General features: G+C 40.1%; 2 protein-coding genes across 2 annotated transcripts in view; both read right to left on the reverse strand.

Moving 5' to 3' along the window:
• LOC134793142 (F-box only protein 21-like) overlaps positions 1 to 20,385 on the reverse strand; it is a 155,441-nt gene that overhangs the window by 44,686 nt on the left and 90,370 nt on the right. The gene's annotated exons all lie outside the window — the stretch shown is intronic.
• LOC134792853 (actin-binding protein IPP-like) lies at positions 1,571 to 20,138 on the reverse strand. Its single transcript, XM_063764278.1, has 10 exons — positions 19,840 to 20,138; positions 19,477 to 19,621; positions 19,152 to 19,290; positions 18,208 to 18,373; positions 17,266 to 17,445; positions 16,588 to 16,751; positions 15,688 to 15,823; positions 6,041 to 6,251; positions 4,230 to 4,450; positions 1,571 to 3,533 (listed from the first exon to the last, which is right to left on the reverse strand). The coding sequence occupies exons 1-10, from the start codon at positions 19,996 to 19,998 to the stop codon at positions 3,297 to 3,299; spliced, it is 1,758 nt and encodes a 585-aa protein (XP_063620348.1). The 5' UTR covers positions 19,999 to 20,138; the 3' UTR covers positions 1,571 to 3,296.

The raw sequence follows: 20,385 nt of genomic DNA on the forward strand, positions 1-20,385 counted from the left end.
ATGCAAATAAAAATAACAGAGCTATAAACTTTAGTGGCAAAGAGCTTTACATATTGTTTTGCTATTTTAAAGGGTTACAATAGGGGATATTACTGCAATGTTCTGCCGCCAGAGTGCAGCACTACCGACTCAGTAAATTCATAGACTAACTTATACATACTGTGCCTTAAACTGTTTTTTGACAAGTCTTCACAGACAATAAAATATGACATTGATGCATCAAGGCGGTTTGTTAACAAGGGCCTACCGGTAAACGCGAAAATCGAAATTTAGTTATCTGCCTCTTTATCGCTCGAATATGCAAGAGTGATAGAGAGATTAGATAACGAAATTTCGATTTTCTTGTTCCGCGGTAGGCCATGTGTCAATGTGGTTTGTTTACTGTATGTACCACAAAGGTGCCACCTACGCAGAGCTTTGCCTAATATTCCCTATTGTACAAATGCTAATATTTTGATGTCGAATGTGAAAAACAGTAATTTGAATCTTTTTTGGGGCTCTACACAAATCACGCGAGGTGTTTTCGGCTACTTTTTGACCCCCCTTCCCCCTTGGTGATATTTCGTGAGGTTTTTGGCTACCCCCCTCCCCCACATAATCACACGTGTATTTTTTTTAAATTTTTCTATCCGACCGATCAAGGCCACGCGCTCCAAAATTCCGTAAAATAAACTCGCTATTTTGAAGTGCGGAGTGAAGATTTATGTTTAACGATACCAAGAAACTGTATCTACTCATGTGGTAGGTATTTTTTCTTAGTTTCATTCACTGTAGAAAAATACACGTCAGGTCTCCTTATACCCCCCCAACGTAATCTGTCGTGATTCTTTCGTGACCCCCACCCCCCCTATCGAACCTCGCGTGATTTGTGCACAAGCCCTTTGATGTAAATGTGTGATGTGTCCGTTTCGTTTTATAGATTCCGACCACGCTAAGTCGCTTTCCAAGTTTATCCTGAAAAACGACGCGCGGGGCCGCACATTGTCAGTGCCAAGAGTTAAGAGTGCCCAGTCAGTCGGTACAAATTTAACAGTTTAGCCGCCTCGCGACGTAAAAGCCACGTAATGACAACAGAGACTCATGTTAAAATTGTGTTATGAATAGATATTTTATATAGGTATATAACAATAAATAATCCAAATAAATAATTTGTAAAAATATCGATCTTACTGCCATTCGCAGAAAATTACAAGTGTAAACAGTAATTTTTTTGTAGATCATGTTTTCATGTTACACCATACATATAGCATATAGCCTTGGATAAATGATGATTATCCATAAAGACGTGTTAGTTTACTGTTCAGCTCAAAACTTAATATTAATAATAGTGGAAGTCCTATTATACATACTTAACGACATAACGAATTAATAGATTCAATCATTGATTATAATATATTTTAATAACTAAAACCGACTAAAGTCCTGTAATATTCTTGTTTAAAGCAACATCAGCGTGTTTTATTGTACACGTTTGTATACTTTCACATTTCACTCCTTAAAATAAATCTTAGGTATACATTTTGTGTTAATCCTAGCTTAGTTTAACGTACCTCTACAATATTGTTTTGTATCTAAGTCAAACACGACACCTTAATGACTTCAATTAAATAATTCGAGTAATTCTCTGGGATAACATATTTATCCACAAAAGCGATCATGTTCGAGATATAAGGTATATACCTACATTATACATTTGTAAACCAAAAATTAAGCAGTCAGCAATAGCAGTATGAATACATTACGTATATTGCAAGTGAAGCCCCGCGAATTTATTTAATACAAAAATAATAATGTTAAACTCCAATAAATTGTTTGTACATTTTAATTTGTAATAATAGCATAATCAACATCGATATGTTAGCTAGGGTCGGTCCATTATTTACGTAAAAGAAAATAAAAAGGGCTAAAGTCGAGCCAAATCTCACGCAGAAAAGGGGTATCGCCAAATACCTCTCACGTCATTTTCATTTTCTGCAAGAAATAGTGGTACTTAACACTTTCATTGCCACTAAGTGCTACGGGTTACGCTCGTAGCACGTAGCCACGGTTTCGCTGTATGTAGCGCGTAGTCGCTACGAACCCGACTCCGACTGTCGGGTTCTTGACCCTGAATGTATTAATCGAAAAATCGACAAAATCGGAGACGTAAATAATGGACCATGCTAGTAGTTAAAAGTGAGGGCGCAATATTTCAATCACCCACCACTCGTAATGACCACATTCTATTTCGAAATGCTATAAATGCAAAAGCAATACGTGCCTTAATTTCTAAAACATATTTTTGGAGAATTAGTTAATAGTTTTTCAAAATGAGTATGCGGATTGTTAAATTTGTATATGCTTAATTTATTAAAGTTAACACATACCTACAGGTCGATGTTTATAGGTACGATTTTGTGCCTCACAATGTCATCGTTTCGTATTTGATGCAATTTTTTTGCAACTACGAGTGGCTATCAGAACGCGTCTCCACATCATTATTTTATTATTTTTAGGGTTCCGTACCTCAAAAGGAAAAAACAGAACCCTTATAGGATCACTCGTGCGTCTGCCTGTCCGTCTGTCACGGCCTATTTTCTCCGAAACTAGTGGACCAATTAAGTTGAAATTTGGTACACATATGTAAGTTTGTGACCCAAAGACGGACATGTAACGTTAACAAATAAATTTATACCTGGAGGCCACTTTTGGGGGGGTTAATGATAAAATTACAAAATGAAGTTACCCCCATTACCCCCCCCCCCCCTATCTCCGAAACTACTGGGAGACCTCACGTGTATTTTTCTACAGTGAACGAAACTAAGAAAAAAAAGCCTACCACATGAGTAGATACTTTTTCTCGGTTTCGTTAAACATAAATCTTCACTCTGCACTTCAAAATAGCGAGTCTATTTAACGAAAATAGAAAAATAAACAAGATTTTCTTTAAACAATACTATTTATTTTAAAATTAGGTCGAATAAAAAAAAAACAAAAAATACACGCAAGGTTGTGTGGGGGGAGGGGGGTAGCCAAAAACCTCACCAAATATCACCAAGGGGGAGGGGGGGTCAAAAAGTAGCAGAAAACACTTCGCGTGATTTGTGCACAACCCCTTAGCTGCGTTTTCCTCCACCACTCACTGGCTCGAAACGGAGACAAAAGAACGTCGGCGACCGAGCAGAGGGAACGGTGTCGAACTCACCTCTGTAATATCACTCGCAGCGCCGCGCTCGGTACCCGGCCTCCCCGGGACGGAACGACTCGGTAATGACATCGATGCGGGGTGTCGGTGTCGGTGTCGGTGTCGGTGTTCGTCAGAGCAGCGCGGCGCCGGCCTCGGCGCGCTCGTGCGGCAGCGGCGGCGCGGCGCGCCAGCGGTCGTCGCTCGGGTCGTACAGCTCGGCGCTGGCCAGCGTGGTGCGCGCGCGGTAGAAGGCGCGCTGCCCCGCGCACTCGCTGTCGCCGCCCGCCGCCACCAGCACGCCCTCCGCCGCGCCCGCCGCGCAGCCCGCGCGGGCCTCCTTCAAGCTGCACACCTCCTCCCAAGAGTCCTGAAATATATATCGTTTGAGTCGCTTTGTAGCTCCGGCTTATAGTTCGTTTTTTTAGCACTAAAAATAAGGTAAACAATCTTGATGTGTCTTTTAATTGAAAAACACATTTTAAAAATAAGTTACGGCAAATATGTAACGATTATCAATCTAATACGATCATTTATATTCTTCTGCTTTCATAAGTAATAGTTATTGAATTTTAAAAAGCGTTTTTCAATTAAGAGACATGTCAAGATCACTTACCTTCTTTCAAGTTCTTTCTAATGCTAAAAAAAACGAACTATAATAGAAGATAATTGTAATTTTGATAGCCGCATTTTGTCACTCACTTTTTATGGTATTTATGGTAATAGAACGATTGAATTACACATGTATAGTCGTAATATATGCCTTCAAAACTATAAACTATCTTAGGTATCGTCGATCTTGACAGCGAACATATTTCATATTTCGAATGCATGTTTGGTTCTTTGATTTTTAGACAACAATGATGAAGGTTCATGCATATTCCTAGCAAACATCGGATTTGCCAAACACAAAATACGAGGAAATTCCTAGAAATTACGATCACTTTTCTTCCAGGGACTTATCGTCTACCTTTATCTACTTTTTAGTTAGTTTTCTATAAATCAAAAACTAAATTATTTTCACAAACGCCCCGTATCAAAATACACACTAGACAGTGGCACTCACATCGTCGAAGCTGTACCGCTCCACCGAGGCGAGCACCTGCCGGCGCGGCGCGTTGCCGCCGATGACGTAGAGGTGGTCGCCGAGCACGACGGCGGCGGCCTGCGAGCGCTCGCGCCGCATGGGCGCCAGCGCGCGCCACGAGCGCGACGCCGGGTGGTAGCACAGCAGGTCGCGAGTGTGCCGCCAGCTGTGCGTGCACCCGCCTACTACGTAGATCAGACCTGCGATCAAAGAATATAATACTCACTAGGAGAAGAACGGTAACTCCATACAAAAAAATGTCCCCAACCGTTTATACGTTTATACTAGTGGCGCCGTCGTTGTGTACCAATGGAACTAAAGTTGACAACCGGTTTAGCCTGGCGGGTATTGGTAGGTATAGGTAGTAATTCTGTTGATAAACATATTTGTTATCTTCATATCACGAAATATATAAAAGATGCAAATATTACCCCTTGTTTGTGGTATTATCAATTGATTTGAATAAAAGGCATATTTATGTTTATAACATTGTATTATTTTATTTATTAATTTATTTTACATATAGAAATATACACTGAAAATTAAACCCTGACAACTTAATAAAAAAATAGACGTTAATAAAGCGCATTCACAAAGTTTTCAGTATAATATACTGAAAACTTTATAGGCATGCCTACCTATTACTTACACTTTACACACACAGATACACTACACTTTACACACGGGATTTTACACAGATTTCCAACTTGTATTCATACATTTCTTCACATATTAATTAATACGCTTTCCATATGCGTTATGACGCGGTTCCTTCTGAACCCACTAAAGCTATGAATTTCACTCAAATATGTATCTTCAACAGCCGTTGCTCCGCATTTAGCACATTTTCTACGTGCATTGCTGTAATCCATGTAGGTACAGACTTACAGAGTCTTAAGTGGTAGTACCGCTACGTTGTACTTATTATTTAAAGATTTAATAAATAAAATTTTCGTTATGAACTTTAACCACAGCAGTTGGACAGAGTCATTGACAAATATATTTTATTATTATGGTGGGTAGACGTACCTACCCTCCATATATTTTATGAACATTGATAAAGACAGTTGGAAGCAAATATTCATTATAAAACTTAATCGCGTGTAGTTCAGCTTTAAGTGTTTGAAGTCCCGTTTTATGATTAATAATGTAAAAAAATCGTGAAAATTTAAATCTCAGTTGGCAGCAACATTGCTCAATGTTGCTGTAGAAAAATGTTTTTATTTTGATTACTGGCAACTTTTTCTAGGAGGCCAAAGCACACATAGAAGCTTCAGGCGCATACATGCGCAATTATTTGGGGACATAACTTTCTTAGGAAGTGAACAGGCCTTGCCTGCGATACACCGGACACTTATGTTACTATGGTCGAATCGTGTGGTTTGATTAGTAAAGAATTGATAATGGTAGAAACGATAAAAATAATCGTATCTTATAATAGCGGAAGTTATACTCTGTCTCTTTAAGTATTTAAATAAAAGTAAACAAACAATTTGTACATTTTCGGGTAGTTATAACAGTTATTGGTTAACCGACCAAATACAAACCGCCTGTCACTGAACGACCTGACGTTAACCTACATTATTTGATCATGTTATGTTTTCATCTACCCTCAACTGGCTTAAGGAGCCATTTGAGGGCAGATTTTGTTTACTTTTATTTAAATACCTAAAGATACAGACTATAGATGTAGCTGTATATTGTGCTTGTCAAAATGTTCGCGATACGCCTGTAGGACTCCAGGCGCTCGATGCGAATTGTAAACATTGAGGTATATAAATATGAAATACCTCCATAATGCACGACGCCCATCCCGAACCTGGGCTCGGGCATGCGGCCGGCGCTGGTCCACTCGTCGGCGGCGGGGTCGTACACCTCCACGGAGGCGCCCATGTCCGACCCCACCCAGCCGCCGAACGCGTACAGGTGTCCGTTCATGCCCGTTAGACCGAATTCACTGCGAGCTTCTTTCATAGGGGCTATGTTGGACCATTTGTTTGTCTGAAAAAATTAATAACGACCGCTGTAGCAAAGAGATTATTTACCCCTTGACCGCCAAAGATGTCAACTGACGCGCGCAACTACAGCCCAATATCAACCCTCGTGTGTTCCGACAAGGTACACGATGACGCTCCGCGCACCATAAGCGTGGCGTTCAGAGTTAATTGTAGAATGCAGAAGAGATGTAAAATCTAGGAAAAAATTATAAACAACCCCGAGTTTGAGAGCTGAACTAAATGGTACATAAGTATGTATGTTTTGTGATAACGGAATTGTCATTAATCTTCATTAGCTGTCGAATTCGAAGCACGAATGTCACTACACTTCTTATACAGTAAATGACTCTTACAGAGAGAGTATTCCGTATTTCACATGGAGGTTAAGGGTGCAAAGTTCAACACATATGTTTGCAGTTCTAAGTGACAGGTGAGATCTTGTGATCTCTAGAAACATTTATTTTATGGAGATAACCTGGGCTCACAATAAAAACTGAATAAAATTTTACTTCTTTATATTTTTAACCCTGTTGAAAATGTGTATCGTGCATAGCAGTGGCGTAGCTAGCATGGGTGGCACCCGGGGCGGAAATTGTGGGTGTCACCCCAAAATTCAATCAAAATTTTAAAATATAATTATTTTAAAAAGTAATAAAAAAGTAAGAATGGAGGGGGTCGCTGGAGAACGGCGGTCTTAAACTAAATGTGGCGAAGACAGAGTACATGGCCTGCAATAGTACAGATCCTCTACCCGTCCGCATAGGCGTGGACATGGTCGAGCGCACGGATCAAGTTAAGTACCTAGGATCTGTACTTAGCACTACCGGGGACATCGACAGCGACGTCAAAGCCCGAATTTCCGCTGCTTGGGTCAAATGGCGGGAGATGACTGGGGTTATTTGTGACCCCAAAATGCCGATTAAGTTGAAGGGACAGGTCTATAAGACCATCATTAGACCTGCCCTTCTGTACGGCAGCGAGACTTGGCCTTTACTAGAGCGGCACAAGCAGGAACTGCGTGTCACGGAAATGAAGATGCTACGGTGGATGTGCGGAGTTTCACGCAAGGATCGCGTCCGAAACGCCCACATTCGGGGTAGTCTTGGCGTCCGTGACATTGCAGACAAACTGCAAGAGTGTCGCCTTCGTTGGTATGGCCACGTCTCGCGCAGACCGGCAAGTTACGTGGGTAACAAATGCCTGGCCATGCCGCCTCCTCCCGGTACGGGAAGAAGAGGCCGGCCCAAGAAGCGATGGCTTGATGTCGTCAAGGAGGACATGCGTGCCAACGGACTCACTACCAGGGATGCCGAAGATCGGGCAAAGTGGTCACGAAGGAGTCGGAAGGCGGACCCCGGGTCCTCGCGCCCCGCGCGGGGGCACAGCCGGGATTGACGCCAGGATGATGATGATGGAATAAAAAAGTAAGAAGCTCACAATTTTACTCCATCGCTTTCATTTTAGATTCCATGAACTCTCAATAGTCCCATAGGTATAGGTACAAATAAATTATGTTAAAAAAAATTAAAAACTTTTTTTGCCAAGTGCGAGATTTGGAAGAGATTCTGTAAAATCCCATTTCACAATGAATTTCAAATAGTCCAGAGTGGTCCAGAGTCACCCAATTAGAAACAGTGACATAGTTTCTCAATTACAGTAATAATCACATAATAAAAAAAACCTTTCTGAATAAATAACCTACGAGGACCCAACATATTATTGTTACATACCAGGTGCTCACGAGGAACCCGAGAGATTTTAACCACGCATTTCTGAGGCCAAAATAAGGAAAATATACTAAAAGAGTTTCCTTCAGTTTCGCTAAAAAAAAATTGTTTTTCGATTTTTTGTACGAATTTGTACATAAAATGTAAATGCTATAATTTTTAAAATTGTCACCCAAAAATAATTTTAACTTTTTTTTGTCAATTAAAAAAATAATCACATAATTTAAGAAAAAAAACCTTTACAATGGTCCTAAATTAAAAAAAAAACATTGGAGGCGCCAACATATTATTGTTGCATAGCAGGTGCCCACGAGGAACCCGAGAGATTTTAACCACGCATTTCCGAGGCCAAAAGGAAGATAAAATATGAAAAAAGTTTACGTCAATTTTGCGAAAATTAATTCTTTTTTCGATTTTTTGTACGTATATGCTATTTGTAAAACTATCACCCAAAAAGAATTTTAACTTTTTTTGTAAAACCTAGTTTGTTTGGGAAGTATCGCGGTCTCGGCGCCGAATACAGTTTTGTTCCTTTCGGCGTCAAGACCCTGGGTCCGTGGGGTCCTGGCGCCCTGAGTCTCTTTGGAGACCTTTCAAAGAGACTCAGGGACGCAACTGGGGACCCAAGAGCTGGCAGTTACCTCGCTCAACGCTTCAGTCTGGCAGTTCAGCGGGGTAACGCAGCCAGCATCTTGGGGACCTTGCCACAGGGGCCTTTTTTAGATTTAGTTTTATTTTATTTTAGAATAGTTTGTATTTAGTTTAATTGTAATTTTAAGTTATTTTATTTATTGTTTTTGAGTTGTTTTTGTACCATACACGGTGTAACATGAGGAAACCGAATAATTTTAACCACGCATTTCTGAGGTCAAAAGAAGAAAAAACATTAATATGAGTTTAGGTTAATACCGCCAAAAAAAAATTTTTTTTGTTTTGTTTTTTTTTTTCAATTTTTTGAATGTATTTGTACATAAAAAATAAATGTTATTGGTAAACTTGTCACTTAAAATTGATTTTTACAGTTTTTTTTCGTAAAAACTACTTTTTGCAAAGTGTTACTTGTCACTTCATGACATCTGTTGGAGACTAAGAACGCAACCTCATTAGATAGGTTTTATTTTTCTGTTCTTACTGACATGTGTTGTCACGTTACTTCTTGATTTCCTTCAATATATAAAATACGTTTGTGTTATTTGTTCCCGTTTTATTTAACTCTCAGTTATCTTACAAATAACCATCATGGTAGCAGATAGTGGTTTGTAAGCAGTAAGAGTCCGTGAATAAAACGCCGTAGTTAACGTTTCATATTTCTCGAACGCCGACGGGCGAGTTTGAACGGCGAATTATATTGTTACGTCAGATGTTCATCGAACTATTGTTACCACGTAAATATGTCGAATTCAGGCAATAATAATATACATATTGATAAACTTGTCGGGAGAGAAAATTACGCAAGTTGGAAATTTGCTGTGCAAGCTTACTTCGAGCTTGAAGAATTGTGGACATGTGTTACTGGTACCAATACCGACAGTAAAAAGGAGATTAAGGCGAAGTCGAAGCTTATCTTGCTGTTAGACCCGATCAACTATGTACATGTGCAGAATGCCACTACATGTAAAGAAGCCTGGGAGAATTTAGGCAAGGCGTTTGATGATAGCGGGTTATACAGAAGAGTAGCCTTGTTGAGAGACCTTATTACTACCACGCTGGACTCGTGCAGAAATGTCGATGACTACGTAAACAAAATAATGTCAACCGCCCACAAACTAAGAAATATTAAGTTCAGTATTGATGACGAATGGCTCGGCACGCTGATGTTGGCAGGCTTACCTGAAACTTATAAGCCAATGATTATGGGATTGGAGAGTTCGGGTATCAAGATCGGCGCAGATTCCATCAAGTCTAAACTCCTGCAGGAAGTTCAATGCCCTGAGAGCTCAGCGTTCTTCACGAGGAGTAAGGCCGCTCATGGAAGTCAAGCAAGTCCAGCGAAGGCAAATAGTGGCCCACGATGTTTTAACTGCAACAAGCACGGGCATTTCGCGAAGAATTGTCGTGCTCCGAAAAAGAAGCAGTCTGAAAAACCGGAAGAAAGTAAAAGTTTTTTTGCAGCATTTTCAGCATCTTCTCAAACCAAATTCCCCGACTTTTGGTATGTGGATTCCGGTGCCTCCATGCACATGACCAACAGACTCGATTGGATGTATGACGTCACAAATCTACCGACGCCTAACGTGATAGAAGCCAGTAAGACACCGCTTCCAGTTGAAAGTATGGGAAAGGTAAACTTAATGTTGAATGGTAATGACGATAGCAAAATTCAGGTAAGAAAAGTTCTTTATATTCCTAAAATTGGTTCAAACCTCTTATCTGTCAGTGCTATGGTGAAAAATGGCTGCACAGTAAACTTCACCAATGACGGCTGTTACATTTACGACAGCTACGGCAACCTTTTGTGTACAGGAACACATGAAAACAATTTGTTCATTTTGAATACACACCGAGAAGTTGTCTCCAACCTAACTTGTTCTGCTAACTTAAATGATGTTGTCCTGTGGCACAGACGCATGGGACATCTGAACTTTACAGATGTAAGCAAGCTGCCGGAGTGCGCCGAGGGAGTTGAACCGTTTCTTGAGAAAAGTAAGAGTCCTGTTACCTGTACTACCTGTCTCACGGGAAAGCAGGCCCGACTGCCCTTCAATAGTGTAGGCACGAGAGCTACAGACGCACTACAGCTTATCCACACCGACTTATGTGGACCGATGGAGCAAGAATCTCTTGGAGGTATGAAACACACAGATCTACTATTCATTTAAACCACAAGAGCTAACGGGGGCTCTTTTTAAAATAAACAGTGACCTCAGTAGAATAGCGGATTGGTCATCTAAAAATAATCTAGTTTTGAATCCATCCAAGTCGCAGTATATAGTGATGGGCAGTAAGGTCCAGAGACAAAATATTATAAACCAGAGTCCTGAAGTGTGTATAGGATTGGAGCCTATACCGCAAGTGCCTTACGCTAAGAACCTAGGACTTATTATGGACGGTGAGCTAAGATATGAACAACATATTAATATAAAAATACGTAACGCATTCTACCGCCTCAAAACGCTGTACAACTTTCGAAAATATTTATCAGAGAAAGTTAGAGAGATTCTCGTAGAGTCCTTAGTGCTCTCACCGTTTAATTATTCTGATATTGTTTACGGCCCACGGTTGTTAAAACAAACACAAAAGGCGATACAACGGGTCCAAAATGCATGCACACGTTTTTGCTACAATATACCGAAGCGAGCATACATCACACCATATCTTAATAGTAAGCGTATCTTGAACATGAATAATAGAAGAAACCTACACCTCGCATTTACGTTGCGTAAACTCATAGACTTTGAAAAACCCTCATATCTGTACGATAAACTAAACTGGATACAGGATACACGCAAGAAACCACTTAGAAGCCATAGATTAAACTCCTTGCTAATCCCTAAACATAAAACTAAATCGTTCAAGGGGGGGTTCAAATATGCAACAACAAAAATATGGAATGACTTGCCACCACCCTTAAGAAGTCATATGCCCTTGATAAAATTTAAAAAACTTGTAAAATTACACCTTCTCGAGTTACAAAAACAGAACCTTCCCCTGTCTTAGTAGGTTTCGTGTGTACAAAATATAGATAAATAATAATAAATAATAATATATATTCATATAAAAATAAAGTACTGGATATCTATGTATATGTATAGCATACACACAAGCACTCCTGTAACAGTCACACCTTTTTTAGGTACACACACACATACACACACACACACACACACACACGCACGCACACACACACACACGCACACACAGCCGCGCCAAACGCCTTCCGACCAGAGGGATCAGGCTGAAAATCAGGGCTGGATAATACCACCAATCTAGCAAAACCTGAGACTGGTGCCCATTGCCTATGTACCAAAAGAAAGGCTGTCCTGCACTTGTAAAACTTGTTAGTACTAATAATTGTCTATTATAAGCTATAATGTACTTATACTGTAAGATTTCGTTTTTTTGGCAATAAACATTTTTTTTTTTTTTTTTTTTTTTTTTTTTTAAATACTTTATTACCTTTGTAGACGATTTTACTAGAAAAGTTCATGTGTATCTCTTGAAAAACAAGTTGAATGTGCTTGAAGTTTTTAAAGATTATAAGAGCAGAGTAGAAAATGAACTTGAGAGGAAAATAAAGGCAATTCGTTCAGACAATGGTAAAGAGTACTGCAACAAAGACTTTGAAGGCTTCATGCGCAAACATGGAATTGAACATCAAACGAGCACACCGTATTCACCTCAGTCGAATGGTCTCGCGGAGCGAATGAACAGGACCCTGGTAGAACGAGCTAAGTGCATGTTATTTGATGCTGACCTGCCAAAGCCCTTCTGGGGTGAAGCGCTGGCCACAGCGGCTTATGTCATCAACAGGTCCCCCACAAAGGCAATTGATGGCAAAACACTGATGGAGAAGTGGTCTGGTAAGAAGCCTGATCTGTCAAATTTAAGAATTTTTGGCTCCGAAGTTATGGTTCAGATACCTAAAGAAAAACGCCAAAAATGGGATTCAAAGTCCAGAAAACAGATATTTGTCGGCTACTGTGAGTCTACCAAGGCATACCGAATACTTGATCCTGAAACGAATCAGATCACGAAGAGTAGGGATGTGGTATTTTTAGAAAAGAAATAAGAAAATGTGATATCAACATTTACATGCCTTGTACATCCGACAGTAGTGCGGCAGCAGAACAGCCACCTGAAGAACCCTGCAAAGATGAAGCAGAAAGCAACGTGGACCCGTCTTCAGGTGACGACTATTTTTCAGGCGACAATGATGACTCATTCTACATACCAGAGGACTCGATTGAGCTTGATACACCAACACGTAATTATGACTTACGTCCGCGAAAAGCAGTCCAGTATGCAGAGAAGGATGAAGTTGATACAAGTTACTTTTGTCCAATACCTGATTTGAATGACCCTCTGACTGTTGACCAAGCTCTCTCATCTCTTCAGGCAGACCAATGGAAGAAGGCCATGCAAGAAGAATACGATTCTCTGATTAAGAATCAAACGTGGTCTCTGGTGGATTTGCCTCCAGGTAAAAAGGTTATGCCCTGTAAGTGGGTGTTTAAAACGAAAACAAATGAGAAAGGAGAGGTGACTCGATATAAAGCGAGATTGGTTATCAAGGGATATGCTCAGAAAAAGGGCACTGACTATGACGAAGTATATGCTCCAGTGGTAAGGTACACATCAGTCCGTTACTTGATTGCACTAGCTGCGAAGTATGACTTAGAGATTTCACAAATGGATGCAATCAGTGCATTTCTTCAGGGTGATATTGATACTGAGATCTATATGTCACAGCCCGAACACTACAAAGAAACCGGCAAAGTGTGTCGCTTGCATAAATCGATATATGGACTGAAGCAGGCTAGCAGGCAATGGAATCTGAAACTGAACGATGCCTTACTGAAAATTGGACTGACAAGATCGAAGATCGATCCGTGCGTTTACTACTTAGTAAATGGAACAACTATGATATTTATGGCAGTATGGGTCGATGATTTCTTAATCTTCACTAACGATAAGAAGACTACTGCTGAAATCAAAGACAAATTGAACAAGGAGCTCTGCATGAAAGACCTTGGCGAAGTGCGGCAATGCATTGGCATAAATATAACCAGAAATCGTGAGACAGGTGTGATCATGCTGGACCAAGAAAAATACATCAAGCTCATGTTGGAACGTTTCGGGTTGTCCGATTGCAAACCGGTGCGCACTCCGATAGAAGTGAATGCTAAGTTTGAAAACATGCCTGAAAACAGTAAGGATACCTTTCCATACAGAGAAGCGATTGGATGTCTGCTTTACTTGGCATATGTCACACGACCTGATATTACTCACGCAGTGAATAAGTCGAGTCAGTACTGTAATAGTCCGGGATATCAACACTGGCTTGGAGTTAAAAGGATTATGAGATACCTTCAAGGAACGAAAAGCTTTAAGCTGTGTTATGTGAAAGATGACTCAAAGGGAATAATCGGATATTGTGATGCCGACTGGGCCAATGATCCACTGGATAGGAGATCGTGCACGGGTTATGTATTTCTGTTCCAGAACGGTTGCATTTCTTGGAATTCTTGTAAGCAACAGACCGTAGCACTCTCAACGGCAGAGTCCGAATACATGGCGATGGCTGCAGCGACTCAGGAAGCTCTGTGGCTGCAGCAACTGCAGGCTGAACTAGGCCAAGCTGAAAATAGTGCGCTACCTATCCATTGTGACAATCAAAGTGCTATAAAGTTGGCCACCACAGATTGTTATAAGGCGAAAACCAAACATATAGACATTCGTTTGCATTTTCTGAGAGAAAACGTTGTGAAGGCTAAAGTGAAGTTCTTGTTTGTGAACAGTGGTAATATGGTGGCCGATAATTTAACAAAAGGGACTACTTTTGAGAAACATGCTTATTGTGTTGGTAAAATGGGTATGCGTTCTGTAGGGAGTGTTGGAGACTAAGAACGCAACCTCATTAGATAGGTTTTATTTTTCTGTTCTTACTGACATGTGTTGTCACGTCACTTCTTGATTTCCTTCAATATATAAAATACGTTTGTGTTATTTGTTCCCGTTTTATTTAACTCTCAGTTATCTTACAAATAACCATCAACATCTATCAATAAGGATACTTAGACTACGTCCCATAGCAGCAACATTACAATCAAAAAGGCCTTTTACACTATGTAACAATAAAAACTTGTTTTTTTTTTTAATTAATATTATATCTGAAACTAGGCGAATTTCAAAAAAGTTTATAGGACATTTTTGTCTCTAAATATGATCAGGAATACGCTGTTAAAATTATTCGGTTTCTTCATGTTACACCGTGTATATATGAATAAATCCTAGTTTGTATACTTGTCACTTTTTTACATTCTATCATTAAGGATATTTGGACTAGGTCCCACAGTAGCAACATCGTCACCAAAAAAAATATTTTGCACTAAGTATCAATAAAAGGATGTTTTTTTTTAGCTGGCTGGTGGTACTGGACTCTGAAACTAGGCGAATTCTAAAACAGTTTATAGGACACTTTAGTCTTTCAATATGATCAGGAATATACTGTCAAAATCTCTCGAGTTCCTCGTGGGCATGTTGTTACACTCTGTCTGCCACAGTTTTACGATTTTTTATAGATGGCACTACTGATGTTCACGGTCGGGTGTCACCCCTAAATGGGTGACACCCGGGGCGGGCCGCCCCCGCCGCCCCCCCACCCCCCTCTAGCTACGCCACTGGTGCATAGGGTTGCCATATGGAAGAATTAAATGTCCTGATAAAAATCCGGACATCACCCTAAAAATCCGGACATTTCTTGTAGCAGAGATTTGGCGTAACTTGAACGACGCCCCGGCGGCGCGCTGCTCTCTGCGGTGTACTGTATCGTGGATCTACTTTTCCCTTTCCCTTCGCCCGATCCCGTAGCCCCCTCCGCGGGCGCGCTTTTTATTTTTATAAGGTCAAACCTAAAAATCCGGACACATGCCAAATCCGGCCGCAATCCGGACATGTCCGGACAAATCCGAACGTATGGCAACCCTAATCGTGCAGCGTGGTAAACACGGCTAAATGTATCCGCTCGGTACGGTTTGTCGAGTATTGTATTACCGTGGGGTCGTAGACCTCGCCGTTGGCCAGTATCTGGCTGCCCTGCTCACCGCCGACAGCGTACACGCGGCCGCCCAGCGTGGCCACCCCCGGCTGAATGCGCGCGATACCCATCGGCGCCTGCTCTTCCCATTCTCTGTAACATACACGATCATTTGGGGGTAAAGTTTATTTATAGGGGGTCATCCATTAATTACACCACACGTTTAGGGGGTCAAGAAGATGTGACATGTTGTGACAGGAGGGAGGGGGAGTCACAAACTTTGTGACGTCACTTTAAATTATTTAATTCGCTGTACAGTTAAATAACAAATTTTCGGAACGAAAATCATTTTCATTCGTTTAATTTTCTTTCCTAATCAGTTTTGGGTTATAAAATTACTATTTTTTTTTTTCAAAAATATAATGATAAAATATTATAGTTCGTTTTTTTTAGCATTAAAAAGAAGGTAAGCCATCTTGACAAGTCTTTTAATTGAAAAACGCTTTTTAAAACTCGGTCACATTACTTATGAAAGCAGAAGAATATAAAATGATCGCATTAGATTCATAATTGTTACAATTTCCGTGACTTATTTTTAAAACGTGTTTTTCAATTAAAAGAACATCAAGATTGTTTACCTTTTTTCTAATGCTAAAAAAACGAACTATAATAATAGGTACAAGGTAAAACCTACTTAATTTGATTTGTCGATTTCGTTGAAAAAATGTGACGTCGCACCAGAGGGGGAGGGCTTTGCCAAATGTGACCAGGTGTGACAATGAGGGGGGGAGGGGTCAAAAACCTAGAAATTCGTGTGATGTAATTAATGGATGTCCCCTAGATCTCAAACAAGGCGTTAAACTAAAAACTGCATTTTGAAACGTATTTTAGGGAGTCACGTTCACACTGGAGTTTACCGTTTATGCAGGTCGAACTTGAGCACGGAGGACAGGATGTTGTCGGTGGAGCGCGGCGGGTGCGCGCTGGAGTCGTGGCAGGAGCCGCCCGCCACCAGCAGGTAGCGCCGCGCGCGCGCCCGGGGCTCCGCCGCGAGGGCTACTAGCGCGCCGCGACCCGTTTTCTGTAAACAATTTCGTTTCTTCAACATACAACGTCACTGTTGTTACTATTCATTGAAGTTCATCTATTTACTTCCCTAAGGGCCAGTTGCACCAACCACATCTGACAGACTGATCAACGTCAGCCGGCGCGCCCCGGCGCTTTGCTATGCTTTCCATACATAAAAATTTAGCGAACTCTTTAACGATACGTTTGGTGCAACCGACCCTAAGGCTCGAATATATGCAATCATGGAGAGGCAAATAGGTGAACGAACGATCCTAGAGATTGGCGGTAGGCCCCCTATTAACAGAGGAATTATTAGATGTTCAATTCAGTTTAAAATCAATTAACATTATCTTTCCCTGCGCTTTGTAATTTTTCTGTATTTTATTATACCATTCATATGCATAAAAAAACCGAATAAATAATCATTTCCTTTTAAAAACGTTGACCTATATTTTTGTCAATACAATACACATGAGTCATTATTGTCATTAATAAAATACGTCACAAACCATTGTATGCAAACTCACCATGTCCACTCTAACCGTCTTCAATGCCACAGCGATTGACGGGTCTTGTACGTTTTTAATGGCTTCGTCGAGAATTTGGGGAGCTATAAGAGGAAGGCGGATGCGGCTGAGGACTTCGAAACAATGGCGGCGGCGACAGGCGGGGTCGTGTTCTAGCCATCTTAATGCTGGATATAATACCTGTAACGTTAAATTAGTTGAGTAATACATCATAGCTAATCCCTTCTATATGAAATGTGGTATTGAGATAGTTTCAACCCCAGGGAAGGACGTAGGGTAGTTTTTATCAATCATCATCATCATTCCACGGAAGTCACGGGCAGAAGCTAGTAGGTTATAAAGCTATTCATTTGAGGCTATAATCGTGTGACTAAATGGCTGTTTGGAAAGCTTAAAAGTACGGGAACTTACAAATACGCCTTACCTAAATATAAGCCTTAGGACAGTTAGTACATGCATATACACATTTAAGGTTAAAGTTGTAACTAACACCTCGGGCCTATTGCATAATAAAATACAAGCTAATACTATTAGTGATTTTGTAGATATGTTAATACAGAAGGTAATGTGAGAATTTTTAGCTGCTTAAAGAACTCCTTAGCATGATAGAGGGTTTTTTAGCCATATGGATTGCATATTTTTGTAGTTTAAAAACTTTTTCGCGTTCCACACATGTTGCCCATAGGTCCACACCATAGACTAATATCAAATGAAAGTACCCAAAGTATGCTGTTTTTAGATTGTCTTCAGAGACACTGTGGGTTAGTTTAGACAAGGCAAAATATTGTGCTGAAGAGAATTTAGATTTGCAGATTGCTTCTATGTGGGGAGACCATGTTAGACCAGCATCTATTTAAAACACTAGGTAAAGGACCTTATTGCACTTGAAGCATAAAATAATAATCATATATTAATTATTGTATTTTTGAATTTAGTATTTACCTGTGCCTCACTTTCAACCTTTAGCTGTTCTGATGACAGTAATGTGACTAACTGAGATAACGGCAAGTCTAGTAATTCATCTCCGCTGGCCACAACATTCCAGTTTGCTTGCGCATGTTCCAGTGCTTCCTCAGCCAGTTCCATGCAGTTATGTGCTTCGGCAAATCTGAAATGTGATTATAGTTTCAAATTTAATTAGTTATCCAACTTTATAAGGGAATTATTCAGAGGTGTTGTTATTTTTTTAAGGCTATTATAATCAAGATTAGTAAAGTAAGCATTTCAATATTAATACTAAGAAATGTAAAACAACAATATTTAAGACCAAATGTTATCTGAATGCTACTTAACTTATTTATTTATAATAGTCATCAGTGTAAGCGCTGGTGGCCTAGGTAAGCGCTGGTGGCCTAGCGGTAAGAGCGTGCGACTTTCAATCCGGAGGTCGCGGGTTCGAACCCCGGCTCGGACCAATGAGTTTTTCGGAACTTATGTACGAAATGTCATTTGATATTTGCCAGTCGCTTTTCGGTGAAGGAAAACATCGTGAGGAAACCGGACTAATCCCAATAAGGCCTAGTTTCCCCTCTGGGTTGGAAGGTCAGATGGCAGTCGCTTTCGTAAAAACTAGTGCCTACGTCAAATCATGGGATTAGTTGTCAAGCGGACCCCAGGCTCCCATGAGCCGTGGCAAAATGCCGGGATAACGCGAGGAAGAAGGAATAGTCATCAGTCCATACCATGGGCAAACAAATCAATTTGTTTCATTCTACCATTCTCTTATGCCTAGGCCAGTATTTGACCACATCCTTTGGATTTTAATTTAGAATTTGGATGTCACTGGATCAATAGCAAATTTTGACAATAAATGATTGATATTTTTGGCAATGAAAATTAATTAATATGTGCATATCATCCTATCAATGTTTGATGTAAGTGAATACCTGAAGATCCCCAAAGCATTTGAAGGGTGTAGTTCTCTCCTTAGAAATTCACCACATCCCGTGACCAGTTCTCTCAGTTGTAGCATATCTGCTGCTACCAATAAATGCTGCACTGTTGCTTTGTCTATTACTACTTCACCTGTGCAAAAGCAAAATATTATTATCCGGAGCTTTTTCAGGACCTGCTTATATAAGGGTTACACCATAACCAACTTTATAGATTAATTGATAAAGGCTGGCACAAAATTTCTATAAAAATAATCACTAATCTTGTGCCAACTATTATGAATCAATGTGTAACTGTAAAATTACATTATTTATTTACCTGTATAAATAAAGTCAATAATAATTGGAAGAATTTCTGGAGGCACGCTAGGTAGAGCTACATGTCTTTTCTGACTCTCTTCCAAGCCCACATTAAACATAGCATCAAAGTACGCACAGCTGGCTGCAAGTACCACCCGGTGGGCCTACAAGGATAATATATTTTTTAAATATTCGTTAAATAATACCTACACACGAAATAAAATGCTACAGCAGAATATAATATTTTATTAGGTATTTCAAGAAAGTTATTATAAGCTTTCGTTGCAGTTGATGGCAACCAGCTGTAATAATTAAACAGCTAATAAGCAATTAAATAATTCTTATTAAATGTATACTATGAAAATACTTCAGTGTACTGTACCTTAACCTTGGTTTTTCCTGATATTAAGTCTATGTCACAAAATCTGCCGTCTCTTTGGAAATTGCTCAAATTTAATGAAATTTTATTAGCGTAATCGCGACATTTGTACGGACGAGATCCTTCTTTGTTTGAGCATTTCTCGAAAATGTTCGTCGACATTTTGTCGTAAGTGTAATTACTTTACTACTTGTACTCACATTAAATGCATGAATATAAAACTTTTACTAAATTTGCTATCTCAAGATTTCATTACAAATAAATAAACTTAAAAATAAAAACTCGCTTCACTGACAGTTCTATTTATGGCCACATACAGATTAAGAATCGTGCGACGATGGTGCATGTAAATCTATGCAAGGTGCCAAACGATCTCTAGGTTGGCGCACTTGTTAAATTATCTAGTTGCATTTGAAATATTATGGCTCCTCTACACGAATGGCCAACGCCGGCCAATCCAAGGGACGCATTTATGCATTAGAGGGAGCAAGTGATATTGCTATCTCAGTCTACCGCATGGCTGCGTCCCTTGGATTAGCCGGCGTTGGC

Source organism: Cydia splendana, chromosome 8, assembly GCF_910591565.1.
Source record: "Cydia splendana chromosome 8, ilCydSple1.2, whole genome shotgun sequence".
Taxonomy (NCBI): Eukaryota; Metazoa; Arthropoda; class Insecta; order Lepidoptera; family Tortricidae; genus Cydia; species Cydia splendana.